Genomic DNA, 14,460 nt, shown 5'->3' with positions numbered 1-14,460 from the left:
TGCTATACATGTCCGATTAACATGAAACTTGGCCAACATACTTATATATGCTTATCTTTCATAGAAAAATTGTCGGATACCCGACCCGACCCCGTTGACTTTGACTTTGACCAAGTTTGACTTTTAATCAAACTTAACCGAATACTTATGCGATCGTTTCTAACATGCTTTTATACTTGAATCTTGCATAAAACTTGATAATTTGATTCACATGCTACATTAATCGAGTCATAATGAGCCATAGGACTAATTGAACATCTTTGACCAACTGTGTTTACCGTTATTGATACAACCTACTTGTTTAGGTCAAGACTAGCACTCGTTCTTGCACAAGTTACTTGTGAAGTACTTTATTTACTCGTGCACTCAAGGTGAGATCATAGTCCCACTTTTGCTCTTTTAAACTTACATTGGGATGAGAAAACATAAACGTTTCATTTTACAAAGTGAACACAAGTATGAAAACAAACATTCTACATACGAGTTAGAACAAAATCCTCAATTCGATTATCATTATTTACACTTGCCGGGTGTAAGCGAGAACTTATGTTATATGGCCATATGGGTTTGACAAACCCTCATTCGGACGGTTCGCTACCGTTACTTCGGATGAAATATAGTTTCGAGAAACGGTGTATGTTCTAACACTATTGTGATGGGGTTCTATGGAAGGAAAGTTAAGCCTTGATAATTGGGTGCTCGTGATAACAATTTTTGGAATGGTTTACTATTATTGAAATGATATAAATCTTGTGGTTCATTTGTACTTACTTACTTACTTAAACCTATGATTTCACCAACGTTTTCGTTGACAGATTTCTATGTTTTTCTCAGGTCTTTGAACGATATGTGATACATGCTTCCGCTCATTATTTTGATACTTGCATTGGATGTCGAGTATATATGCATACATGGAACGTCTTTTGACTTTATCTTAAACTGTGTCGCATAGGTTTCATTTGTACTTATAACTTTGTAACGTAACTAATGGTTGAACTATTCTTGTAAACTTTGAAACAACCTTTACATTTGAAATGAATGCGACATATTTTGGTCAAACGTTATTTTAAAGACTTATGACCACGTAACGGGACCTAAGTAGTCGGCAACGTCAATGACGATTTTGTCGGGTCGCTACAGTATTCATGTCTTATTTTTGTGTTTTTAGTTAATTTTTTATGTTTTAACGCGTTTTGTTTCTTTCCAGAACTGATCGGGCTGGTTGATACCCCAATTCCGTTATTCATGGCTAACGAAAACGGTCGCCGAATGTAGCTATTTGAGGTTTTTAAGTTTTGTTAGATGTTTTTTTTGGTTTAATATTGAATAAATATAAAAACCATGGTTTCTATTGTAAAAGAAGTTACAGCTGTTGATATTTGTGTCAAACCACCCATCGCTATTCATTTTTGTAAGCTTTTACTCAGATCTATATTCTCGGTGGTCGTTGGTGCTGTTTGATGGCGATGATGGACGGAGTTTGTGGTAGGTCGATGGTGGGTGCCGGATGGGATATCACGGTGGTAGTGGCCGTAGGTTAATGAAGGTGGTGGAAGTGTTGACCATGGTGTTTGTTGAAGATCGAATGATGGTCACTGGTGGTGATGGTGGTGGTTGTCCAGGTTGGTGGTGGCAGGAGGTTATTGGTGGCAGGTAACTGGTGGTGATGATGGTGGTTGTCCAGGGTGGTGGTGGCAGGAGGTTAGTGGTGATGGTGGAGTTGTGTTAGTGAGAGTTAAAAAATGCTTAAAAATATGTATGGTGTAGTCAGAAGCTCCGTCAATATTCTCCATGAAAACATCACCAGAAGCTTCTGGTATATCTGTGGGTGAAGTAGAATTACGAAAATACCTTTATATGTAGGAGTGTAAAAAGACAAAAGTACCCTTACCATGTTACTGTTTTACTGTGGATAGATGGTTGGGCAATAGGGTTGCACCATTTTTACGCAAGTTAGTGTATATGTAAATGTAGTTAAACAATAGAAAACAAATTCACTTTATAAAATTCATAATTTTCAAAAAGGTGACAACCAAGTTTGAAATCCATCCACAAAATTGTTCAAATTTGTTTCCAAGGGGATTTGCCATTTTGCTATTTTGCTTTTCAATGTTCCTGTTCCCTTTAAACAACTTTTAGGTCCATGTGTTTTGACCTTTTCATGATATCAACAACACAACTGACCTCCATTTTCACTTCTTTTCATAAATGGCATTTTCGTAATTAACAACGACCCAAATGGGCATTATGACCCATTTATTGTTTCTCGTTGAGCGGGAATAACGATGATCACATTCCTTTTCTTGCCCGTTATCTTACATTTCAAATTTCAAACAATATTTTACTACAAGACAAAATAATCAACCACTTATTACTATTACTACTACCAATAACCACCACCCCACTGTCACTTCAATTCAAAGTTTTCATTTTTATTCTGTCACTACAAATTTTAACCAAACCCATTGTTTTTGTTTTTGTTTTTGTGTTTGCTTCTGGGTTCGAGTTTTAAGAGAAATGGGTGCCTCTGGAAAATGGATGAAAGCTTTTATTCTTAAGAAATCAGATAAAAATGATGAGGTAAGCAATAAATTGGACTACCACTTTCCTTTTTTTTTTCAAATATTATTTTCAATTTTCAATTTTAATTTAATTTAATTTAATCGTGCCTAAATTTGCAACATGAGGTTTTCTTGATGTAGTATGGAGGCTGTGTTTAGCTGCAGAAATTTTTATGCTTTTTAGAAGATGATTCTTGAAAAATAGAAAATACCTTCAAGTTTATGCTTTTCGGATAATTATTCTAAAAATCAAGAGATTTTTAACCTCGAATTTTTTTAATATTAAAGTATTTGTTTTGATTGTACACATCCTACAATTTTTTTTTCCATCTTATAAAAAAAAAAAAATGTAGTATCATTTTTTGACTTCATTTGTTTTTGATTTAATTTTTCTGGGTTTGATGCTAGGGTTTTTAACTCCCAATAAATAGTACTTTTGTAATGACTGAAATCATACAGATATGTAAAAACCCTGTTGCTATTTTGTTATTTTATAAATGGTATGTTTTGATTTGTACCTTTATTATTAAGATCTGTATGAATGATGATGATGATGTTGTTGTGAATTAGGAAAAAGTGGGGAAGAGTGGGAAGAAATGGAAGTTATGGAGGAGTGGATCAGGGGAAATGGGAATGAGTTGGAAAGGTGGTTTTAAAGGAAGTTACAGAGGAACAAATGATGATGAAGATTCATCTTCTGTTGTTACTTCTTCCTCTGATGCTTTTTCTGCTGCTGTTGCTACTGTTATTAGAGCTCAACCTAAACATTTCAAGGCTGTTAAGCAACAATGGGCTGCTATTCGTATCCAAACCGCTTTTCGTGGCTTTTTGGTATATATTTATATATCCCTTTCTTTATCCTTGATCAGTAATTATTCATACAATTTAATTGTGTTTTTGGGTAACTTTTATAATCATTTTACATGACAAAATTTCTTGTTCACACATCTTGTACGTGTACAAGTAGTAAGTGAACAATTGTGTTAGATTTATCATATTCAATGCTAGAAATATATAACTGAGAAGGATGATATTTCCACCATTGAGTTTAATAACTTAAGAAAACTGTTGCAAAAAGTTCCACTTTACATGGCTATTTTCAGCTTTGATTTAGATTTAGATGAAACTCATATGAAAATTACAGATATTTGTATAAAAAATAATAATAATTATCACAAAATTAAAACAGAAATTACTCGTTCACACACTTAGAAGGGTATTTGTGGCATTTGATTTAGACTCATATCTCATACGGGTCTGTCTCAAATTAATAGCATAAATTTGTGTATTAAGCACAAATATGTTTGGAGTCAGAAAGTTACAATCTTTATCTGATCATTTTTGTGTAATACTAATTATAACAAGGATTTAATGTAGGCAAGAAGAGCATTAAGAGCTTTGAAAGGAGTGGTCAGGATTCAAGCATTAGTCCGAGGAAGACAGGTCAGGAAACAAGCTGCCTTGACTCTACGGTGCATGCAAGCTCTAGTTCGTGTACAAGCCAGAGTCAGGGCTCGCCGTGTTCGCATGTCCATCGAAGGTCAAGCGGTCCAACACATGCTTGACGAACGCCGCACCCAAGCCGAGCTCCTAAGAGAGGCCGAGGTACAACAAATCAATAGATTACATAGACCAATTCATCATACTGTTTTATTTTGCTTTTCTACACACTTATATTAATATTATCTTTACTTTACAAATTACAGGAAGGATGGTGTGACCGAAAGGGTACTTTGCAAGAGGTTAAAGCAAAGATTCAAATGAGACAAGAAGGAGCGTTTAAACGTGAAAGAGCACTAGCTTATGGTCTTGCCCAGAAGGTAAAGTTCTTTCTTTGAGCAGGTGGTATTATGGGTGGGTTTTATGACGGGTCAAAATGGGCACACATTCAAATGAAAATTATTTGTTACGAGTCAATACAATCTTTGTGAAAGAATTTTTTTCAATTGACATACATAATTATTGAATATTAAGGGATGTCGTTAACGTGCTTAAAGGTGTTGTACATAGCTATAATAAGTTGACTTTAAGCTGACGGTTACTGAAATGCACAACACCTTTAAGCATGTTAATGACAACCCTAAGGGCGTCTTAGCATAATTCATAATCCTGATTTTTTGTTTTGTGTTTTTTGTTTTTTTGTTTTTTGTATGGTAGCAATGGAAATCGAACCAAGGGTTGGATGCTAATAAAAGTGGTTCGTTAACATCACTTAAAAACAACGAGTTCGACAAAACGAGCTGGGGCTGGAGTTGGTTAGAGCGGTGGATGTCGGCCAAACCATGGGAGAATCGGTTAATGGAACAAGGTCAAAACAACGTATCAGAAACAACTCCACCACCATCAAAAATTAACACCGAAAGCCACAAAATTATCAAGAAATCGTCCGAACCCGAGATGGTCAAAGTCAAAAGAAACAACATGACCACTAGAATATCAGCAAAACCACCTCAAATGATGATAGGTCAAGGTCAACGCACCCGGTCATCATCAAGCCCAAGTTCTGAGTACCGATATGATGCGAGCTCAGGTTCATCGTCTTTGTGCACATCCGCAACTCCAGTTTCCATGGAACGAACAGAAGAAAACAATACTAATAGTAACAACAACGCTAAACCACCGAGTTATATGAGTTTGACTGAGTCAACTAAAGCTAAACAGAGAAACCCGTCTCCTAGAATTTACAGGCAGTCAATGGATGACTTTCAGTTTCTTAAAAACTCGGGTGTGTTATGCAACATTGACTCGCACAGTAGCAATTGTTCTGAGCCTTCTTCGGTTAATTTGTCTGTAGTGTCTAGACCAATGCAGAACCGTATGGAGAAAAACTCGGGGAAATTGAGGAACAGAAGCAGCTATGCTTGAAGTGTGTTGTTGTACTCTATTATTTTGCAATTGTTTTTTCGATGACCTGGAGTTTGTTGCTATGTTCAACTGCTTGTTGTTCCTGTAATATTTTTTCATGGTTTTGTAAATTTTCGTTGTCGATGCTTCTTTCGTTTGTCTAATAAACGTTTAGATTTGAGTGTAGTCAAAACCTTGACTTTGTTGTATTTGATCGAAAAATTCCGACTAGCTTTAAACTAATAGATTTAACTTTAACCGACTAAATTAAAATATGAACTACCTTAAACAGTGTCAAGTGTGAAGATGGAGCGAAGATGGAAAAGGAATAATCCGAGTAGGTAGAAGCTCGTGGATCGCAAGCCTGGTGCTGAAATACGAAGGCTAGTACAAAATGCGAAAAGTGTGTTGAACGTTTGTTTTGAGAGGTTAATGGCGTTCGAAACAAGAAGTTCGTGACTGGGTGATCGTCACGGATCACGAGGAGGGCCTCACTGATCGTGTAGGTATTATGTGTATTATGTCATTAATAATTTCCATATTGCTATCAGCGTTTTTCGAATTTTTTTCGCTATCAGAATCCTTTTATTTGCAAAAATTTACAATCAAAGTCCCTCCGTTATACTATTGTTAAAAAAGTCTGTTATAGGCTCAAAGTCAATCAAAGGGTGTGTTGTGCCACCTCTGTAATTACGCCATTGTCACTATCACTTCTAAAATCCATCAAACCCTAAAATCAAAACTCAGCCTCCATTAGTACCTTCTTCCTTCAATTTTATTTTCTTGAAATCAAAAATGACAAAAGAGAACAAAAAATTAAAAAGGCTATGTTGAGGGTGAAACCCTCAGATCGGAACAAAACACATGAATCAGAGTAGATGACATAATGCTATGACTTCCGCTTTGCACCTGAACCTCCGATCCACACCTGTAATTGACGAATGAAGTCTTCGATTTTGTTATTCGAAAACACAATGTTGGTGGTGAGATGGTGACCGGAGCATCCATCACCGCCGGAAGCGATGGTGACCGGAGCAGCCATCACTGTCGGGTACATTATCTGTAACCACTCAAATGAATTACTACTTTTTACCTTATTGTTAGTACAAAATTAGGCTATGTATCTAAAATTTAGATTCTAAATTAAAAGTAACTTGAAATAGAAAAAGGGAAATCTTTTGGATTTAAAATTAGAGTTTATAGAAAAGTAAAAATTGTACCATGAGTTGTGAAAGGAGAGCATGTTTCATGTTTATGCAACTTGAAACAGTTGTTTAAAAGGGTATCTAACACATCTGGGGTCCAATAGCTTTTGCAATGTACCCGAATGTGTTTACATGAACATAGATTAAATACCCATAATAATACGAATTTTTTTTTTTTTTTTGAAAAGCAAGAGAAATTTATTAAAAAGGAAATACCCATAGATTAAATACCCATAATAATACGAAATACTCCGTAATAAAAAAGGAAAATGGATAGATATAGATTTATAACAATTTATACAGACAGAGAATAACGAGAGATGTGCAGTGTTTTTGTTCATGAACATAGATGATGATGAAAACATAGAGTCTAGAAAAAGGTTGTTGATTTTGGTTTGCTTTGTATACAAGAAAAATAAAAATGTTTGATTTGTAGGTCCCATTATCTTGATTCTTCATTTTAGTATTAGATTTCAATTTCGCGATTTATAAAATTAGGGTTCGACATTTGGGGAAAAACAAGTTGAGTAAGAGAAGGTTTCAGATTCAATGAAGAAGAAGACTAAAACGACGAATTTACCTTCACATGCAAGACACATGTCAAAGGCTAACGGACTATTTTAACGAAATTTAGATAGAGGGACTTTGATTGCAAATTTTTGCAAATAAAAGTATTATGAAAGCAAAAAAAGAAAAAAATCCGAGGGACGCTGATTGCAGTTTGGGGTATAATAGAAAGACGAAGAAAAATGCTATATAATATATATAACAGTGAAATTACCGATTTGCGCTTTATTTTTGCGTGACTAGATTGTCGTTTAACTAATTCATATACTTAATTAATTTCTACGGTCAAAAAAGGTAGGGTTGAGTTGAAAGAATTGGGTTAAGCGAAGCGAGCTTTACTAATTACTCCTAATTACTCCGTACTTTTTTCATATATAGGTTGATGAGTTTCTATCTTGTGTAAATTCAAAGTATATATATATATATATATATATATATATATATATATATATATATATATTTTCTTTTGCTTGGATGGACTTTCTTTTGTTTTATACGTTTGCTTCTTCAGTTCATTGTATGTTTTGATTTTCGTATATCAATTCATTCATTTACAATTTTCTGTGTTCCTTCACTTGTATAATTTTGGAAACTACGGGTGCTCTCCTCCAGTAATGAGTACCAAAAATAAATTTAGAAGTTTATTAGACAAAGAACGAGCTGTAACAACAACGATACTAAATTTTACGAATGTGAAATATGAAGGTCAAGTGTTGGCGTATATTCCTCAAGAGTATAATCAAGGAAGTCATCTCATCACATAAGGGCTGTGGCATTGAGATCACACTCAAACTTAGGATCGACTCTAGCTAGCCCTTTCTCGCCAAAGAGAAAACCCAATGAATATGCTTGTATGACACCTCAGAGATGCAATCATCCACAAGTTTAGCATATCGATGAAATAACTCATCCATCACTTCTGGCTTGAACCGAAAATGGCTCCTAAACAATGGCTCCATCACAGCACGATAACTTTTAGCAGCTAGATATCCGATTTTCTCGGCAAATTTACTTAACTCACTAACCCAGTCCATCTCCTTAGCTTCAACACCCTCAACAACAAATGATCCTTCTTTTTCAATCTCATGTTCAACTTCTTCTCGGCTTGGTAGATAACAAGGAATGTTAAATGCATCAATCATTTCCTTCTCAACAAGTCCCTATATAAACATTTAACAAATTTCAACATCACTCAAAAAAACTAAGTGAAAAATATACATAGAGAGAATTTACACTATACATACATCTAAAGCCATACTCATTAGAGAGCGAGAAAAAAGTTCCATGTCGAAGCAAGCCTCGGGTGCACGAGGGTCAGGAGACCTCCTACCTATAAATGACAAAACCATGCGTCCTCCAACAACCATCTCCTTGGCACGTGACCTAAAAAATAATGAGTAATCCTCTTGAAACTGTTGTTGATATGCTTTCACTACGCTTTCAGAGCAACCGGTTGATATGTATATCTTCTCTTTGTTTATATGGGTTCCAACCATAGGTTCCAAGTCTCGCGGAGCCTACTCAATATCACAAGCATTGTTTAAAAAAACTCACATAAACATAACCATTGTCATGACTTAGTTGTTGACGCTAAAAAAACTCACACAAACATAACCATTACATTCAAATTACATTTTACTACTATTTTTTTTTAAACAAAAGTATGGGATCACCCACGGGGACTTAACCTCCAACCCGTGCATCTCTCACAGTTGCATAACCCGCCCTCAACAGCTCAACTGTTGCCCAGGAGGAAACCCGGCCCAATCCGAAGGCATGGTCGGTAAAACACCCCTCCCCCACTGCCCCCACAACGTCATGTTGCGGAAGGAACTCTTGGGTGGAATACAATGGTAAAGGGGCGTGTGTACAATGTTGCACCCCACAAGAGTCGAATTCCCGGCCTCTCGCTAAGAGAGACATACCACTACCACATGAGCTACAACACAAGGTTATACTAAATTTAATTTATAAAAGTACAAACTTAGTACTTTAATTGATTTAAGTACCAACCTGAGAGAGCCAGTGGAGGCTCATTGAAGAATGAACAAGGTGAAGACTCTTGTTAGGAAACAACCTACCATAAAACGAACCAGGTACACCGCACACATAACAACCCTTGATTCCATAAACGTTGTTCACTTTCTTGTAAAGTTCCGGTAACATCTCAAACACAAGATTGAAGTCATTGGAAGGGAGATCATTTAAAGACACCCTTAGTTCAGGTATAGGTCGATCCATTCGACAACAAACAACATCAACCATATGAATCATTTCGTACACTCTAGTCAAGCTGTTAGGTCCAGATGCGCACCCAAGATCAGCAACCCCCATACTCTGCGGTTGCACCTCCAACATGATTTTATCAATGGCAGATTCCATCATTGAACTACCTAACGATAATATCTTGTTCTGCGATCAAACATCCATAATTAGCGAAAAATGTCTTTAAGTGAACATTTTTCTAGCTACAAGAAAAATGTCTTTACGTGAACATTTTTCTACCGACGATGTTATTTTCTTCACAATTAATGCTATTTAGTTATCATTAAAAATCATTACTGAATCTTTGTCATTATACGGTATTAGTGACCTAACAAATGGTTAGTATAGTGACCCATTTTATTATTTTGGTCTCAAATAGTGTTTTGCGGGCGAATATATTTTTTCCATGGGAGAGGTACTTAGCAACCAAATATAAGCACCGTGGCTTTTTGTTTACTATAGTGACGATTAGTGACCGGCCTATTTTGGTAACAAACTTGACTTAGTGACCAGTTTTGTGTAGTTAGTAACGAAATAGCCTTTTTCACAAACTATTGTTCTTGTATTATTATAAACGCGAGCTAAGGCTTAAAACCCATGTTGAAAGTTTCTTCTTATACCACTAAGCTATGAATTAGTTGATTTTATCCATATTTACATCATATTCAACATATATAAACACATATCCATACGTGTTATAACTTAATATTCATGTGAATTAAATATTCGTTTTGGCTGTGTGAGTTGTCGTTCTATAAAAAAGTACGCATATAAATCAAATATATGAAACACATATAGTATTAAGTATACTACTTAAATTACAAACCGTTAATGCTGCATCAATTACATACATTAAGAAAATCAATAACAAAAGAAGAACTAAATTTTTATTAAAATTATTGAAATCATGATCTTTTGAATCGCTTGAAAAAGGGAAGAAAAAAGATGATGCTAACACACATGAAGAATCGTTAACGAAATTTTAAAAAAATGAATTTGAGGTGTATAAATATTGGACTGAAGGTCATCGGGTATTAGTTTAGAAGTACCTGAAGCAGCGAGTTTTTGGCATAGCTAATATCTCCATCTCCTTTGTTCATGTGAGTGACTTGCATGATTTGAATCTTTGTGCGTTTCTAAAACTTAAACTAAGATTAGTGCAAGAAAGTGGTTTAATCTTCACACAATTTATAGAAAGTTGGGGATCATTCATTGATGGTAAACAAACTCAAATGAAGTATTAAAATAACATATATATACCACGACTTACAACTATCATTATTAGTTACACATAAATGTTATACTCAAAAATATCAAATATATAAAAAGTATATATACTCACTCCGTTCTAAAAAAATTTATTGTCTACCGTTTCTTTTTAAAATATTATAGATTATTTGTTCAGTTTCATAAATAAATAAATAAATGAGAATATAAATTTCATATCTACTCCAAATAATATATGTATTTAAGACAAAAAGATAGCTAAAAGTAATGATATAAATCGTAAAGTATTTAAAAAATACGATGTAATGATGAATTTTCTATAACTATATACTTTTTTTTACAGACAATTAATATAAAACAGATGAACTATATATTTTACTGTATGAGATTGATACACATAAAGTTTATTAATATTCAAAAGCATAAACCGGATCAATATGAGTACATTAGTTACTGGACAAACTAATCTATATCATTTTCATTGATTACCCGAGTTTTAACCTTTATGGAAGAGTCAATATGCTCGTTCATAAAGAGTTTCCTTGCTAATTCAAAAAAATAAAAATAAAAAATCATTGATATTTTAAAAAAAAATTAAGATAAATCTTTGATTTGTATATATGACGAATAAGACACAAAGTTTTTTATTTTTATTTTTTAACAATCAAATTTTACTAGAAATCATACTAGAAAGATAGATGAGTTACAACACCAGAAATTCTAACTATATCTTAAATTTAACTCTTTATTTCTTGCAGGATGCAATGGAGCATCATTACGCAATATATGATATTAACATACATTTTCTTTACTACACATGTTAGAAATAATCAGTTAATAGGTGTCCTACATAGAAAATTAAAAGAAACAAAGTATGTATAAAAGGACTTGGGGTATCTAGTTCTATCACTAATTAGCTTTAAAGTAATAAGGAGCTCAAGTTATGTAGAACATGTTATTGGCCTAAAAAGGAATCCTACAAATGGGATCCGAGTGAGGTAACAGATTTAACTTTGATCTTGTGGTTTGTGGAAAGAAACTAACTGGTAGTACAAAAAATAGGTAGAGTGTGTGTGACTTGATTTCTTGGGTCGTGTAAAAGCAGAGAGTGTGTGACTTGATTTCTTGGGTGGTCACAACCCCTCCTTGCCACTTCTAACTTACGCCATGAAAAAGAGTCTAGTAGTCGGTGTTCTATTATCATAACAAGAGACATCATGTTCAAATGTAACAACCCGACTTTTTCCGTTTACTATCGTTACTTGTCCGTTAAGTATTTAACTGTGTTTACTTAGACTTTGTGTGTTTAACAGAATTAAATGCATATTTGATCCTAGTGGATTATTTGAATTAATATGTTATATTAATTTGTGAACTTATTTCGGATAGCGAAATAACTAGGAAACGTTATGATTAAGTAAATCACCTAAAAAGCTTTTCAGTTTACGGAACTCAGAAAAACGACTAAATAATTATTTTTAATAATTATTCACTTTAAGAAAAACTTATTTAATTTATTATTGACTTAATGAATTAAATGTGGTGATTGCATTTCAACGACTAGTTAACGTTCCGGAGACCCGGTACGGTTAACGGCAACGAAACGGACCACGCGCTTATGAGTATTTATCAAAAACCGAGCCCAGGACACCCCTTGGTGGGCCATTCGGCCGAAACCCCCCAAGGCACCCCTTAATGGACTTGTTTTGACTAGTGAATCATTAGTGTGCTAGTTTTAGGCCCTAACCCTAATTATAAATAGCAAGTAACTAGCCTAAACCCTCACTTTTTCTCTTTTCTTGGTCGACACTCCCTCTCCCCTCTCCCCTTTGAGCCGTCGACACCCACAACCCCCACCATCATCATCAAAAGTTGAAATTAGATCAAACCTCGTGCATAAAGATTGTTCCTTGCATCGTTCTCTATACGCTAGTAGCAATTAATTTTGTTTTTAAGGTATAACTTATAACCCTAATTGTTATAATTCAGATTTTTGTTCAATTATATAGTGTAATCAAGTCTAGTGCTCAATTGATGATGTTTTGCGTTGTAGTTTATCGTTTGATTGATCGATTGATGTTGTTTGCATGAAAAACGAATTTGTATCTTGTAGATCTGATAAAATTGACTTGTGGACTGATCTTGTAATATGTTTAGATGGATAGATATCGAAAAGTTATTAATTTTGGACTTTGATTTTGCTTGATTTCGTTATCGTATGCTCAAGATATGCTTAATCGAAGTTTTGACTAGGTTATGTATGAAATCCGAATTTTCTGAATTGTTTGCTTTGTGTTTTGGCTAATAAAAAGTGTACTATTGTATTCATTGTGAAAAGTTATGCATGTTAGACTTAAGATTTGCGTCAAAAGCTTATGTAATGCTCCCGTTATGTCAAAACGAAGATTTATGTTTTTAAGTGAGCTGAATCTGTTTTCAAAGTTAAATAAAATTTTGTGGAGTGAACTAGAAATTGATTGAGGCTTTAATCTTCTGGAATATGTTATTTTATATGTTACTTGATGTATTTCATTTGTATGGTAACTTCTGAATACGTGATTTGCCATGAGATAAAGGCTTGATCAAATGACATGTCTGTTTGATGATTAAAACTGGAAGGTCTGTAAAGATTGATTAAACTGTACAAATTTGCTAAAGATATATCTTTGATTATTTTATCACTAAAATTTTGGAATGTTTTGAGATGACTCCAATTGGCCGTTCATCAAAATCTATTTTCTATATTTGTTTAGAAATGTTTAAAAACTGATGCGCGTGCAGAAACTGATTTAGTAAACCATAACTAGACCTCTTCTGATATCCGACTTATAGACATCGTATGAGGGTCAGGTTAGACTTTTTGGAATCTATTTTGAGTCTAATTGTGATCTGAAGTTTGCCATGATTTTATGAATTATGTGCTATGAGTTATAGTTGTATCTTTCTACGATGTGCGTATTTCTAAAGGCATGCGTTAAACTGCGAATGTGCAAATTGCTTAACTATGAGTTGTAAAGTGATACTTGACCTAGGTTTGACATGTCGACTATGTTTGCATGACCTACTGAGATGTTTGACTATATTTGACCACTTTGACTGAGTTGACTTTGGTTGACTTGCTTGGACTAGTTGACTTTTACTTGCTTGTTGAGTCAGTCTGAGCACTAGAACTTGGCGTACACTATGGGTTGACAAAGTGTGACCTATATGTATACTTAAGATGACCTATTTGACTAGGTTGCGTTGTTTGGTCGTGATTGTTCGACTACCGTACGGTTCTTACTAAGAAATTTTCAGTGCTTTTGCTAAGGTGAGTCTACAGTCCCTACTACGTTTTTATAAAGGGATGAGATACATGCTTTTTACAAATGTTTTACATATTAGGCACAAGTACTCAAACAACTATACATACGAGTTCAAATCAAAAATCCCTTAGCTTGATTATATTAGTTACTTTATGTGAGCTCGACTTATAGGGACGGTACCGTTAGGTTTGACAAACCTCACCGCAACATAACTGGTGCTTATTTTGTTGTTACTTGTACACTTGATCGGTGTATGCTTAGAAATGGTAAAAGGAAGACGTGTAGCGTTAGCTATCCGCACAGGTTAAAGCTTTATAATCAAGTGCTCATGCTTATGTATAATGTTTACGATTGATAATGCTAAAAACGAACATATATTTCATAGCATTATCCCTCAAGAAAGACAAGATTTTAGTTGCAACTGTTCTATTTACAAGTGATATTCGTTTAAATAATAAAAGGTGAAGACAAAAGACAGATTCGACG

The 14,460-nt window shown here is 34.4% G+C and overlaps 2 protein-coding genes across 2 annotated transcripts; one reads left to right on the top strand and one right to left on the bottom strand.

Annotated features, from left to right (window-relative positions):
* Nucleotides 1–2,477: 2,477 nt before the first annotated feature.
* LOC139860354 (protein IQ-DOMAIN 6) lies at nucleotides 2,478–5,426 on the top strand. The gene is made up of 5 exons (XM_071849122.1): nucleotides 2,478–2,580; nucleotides 3,132–3,392; nucleotides 3,939–4,166; nucleotides 4,268–4,381; nucleotides 4,719–5,426. The coding sequence occupies exons 1-5, from the start codon at nucleotides 2,518–2,520 to the stop codon at nucleotides 5,424–5,426; spliced, it is 1,374 nt and encodes a 457-aa protein (XP_071705223.1). The 5' UTR covers nucleotides 2,478–2,517.
* A 2,560-nt stretch (nucleotides 5,427–7,986) lies between these two features.
* LOC139860346 (probable jasmonic acid carboxyl methyltransferase 2) lies at nucleotides 7,987–10,560 on the bottom strand. Its single transcript, XM_071849114.1, has 4 exons — nucleotides 10,492–10,560; nucleotides 9,191–9,589; nucleotides 8,422–8,694; nucleotides 7,987–8,337 (listed from the first exon to the last, which is right to left on the bottom strand). Exons 1-4 carry the CDS (start codon nucleotides 10,555–10,557, stop codon nucleotides 7,987–7,989), a joined length of 1,089 nt encoding a protein of 362 aa, XP_071705215.1. The 5' UTR covers nucleotides 10,558–10,560.
* Nucleotides 10,561–14,460: the final 3,900 nt, after the last annotated feature.

Source organism: Rutidosis leptorrhynchoides, chromosome 1 (assembly GCF_046630445.1).
Source record: "Rutidosis leptorrhynchoides isolate AG116_Rl617_1_P2 chromosome 1, CSIRO_AGI_Rlap_v1, whole genome shotgun sequence".
NCBI lineage: Eukaryota > Viridiplantae > Streptophyta > Magnoliopsida > Asterales > Asteraceae > Rutidosis > Rutidosis leptorrhynchoides.
This window is presented reverse-complemented; position numbering and strand designations above follow the sequence as displayed.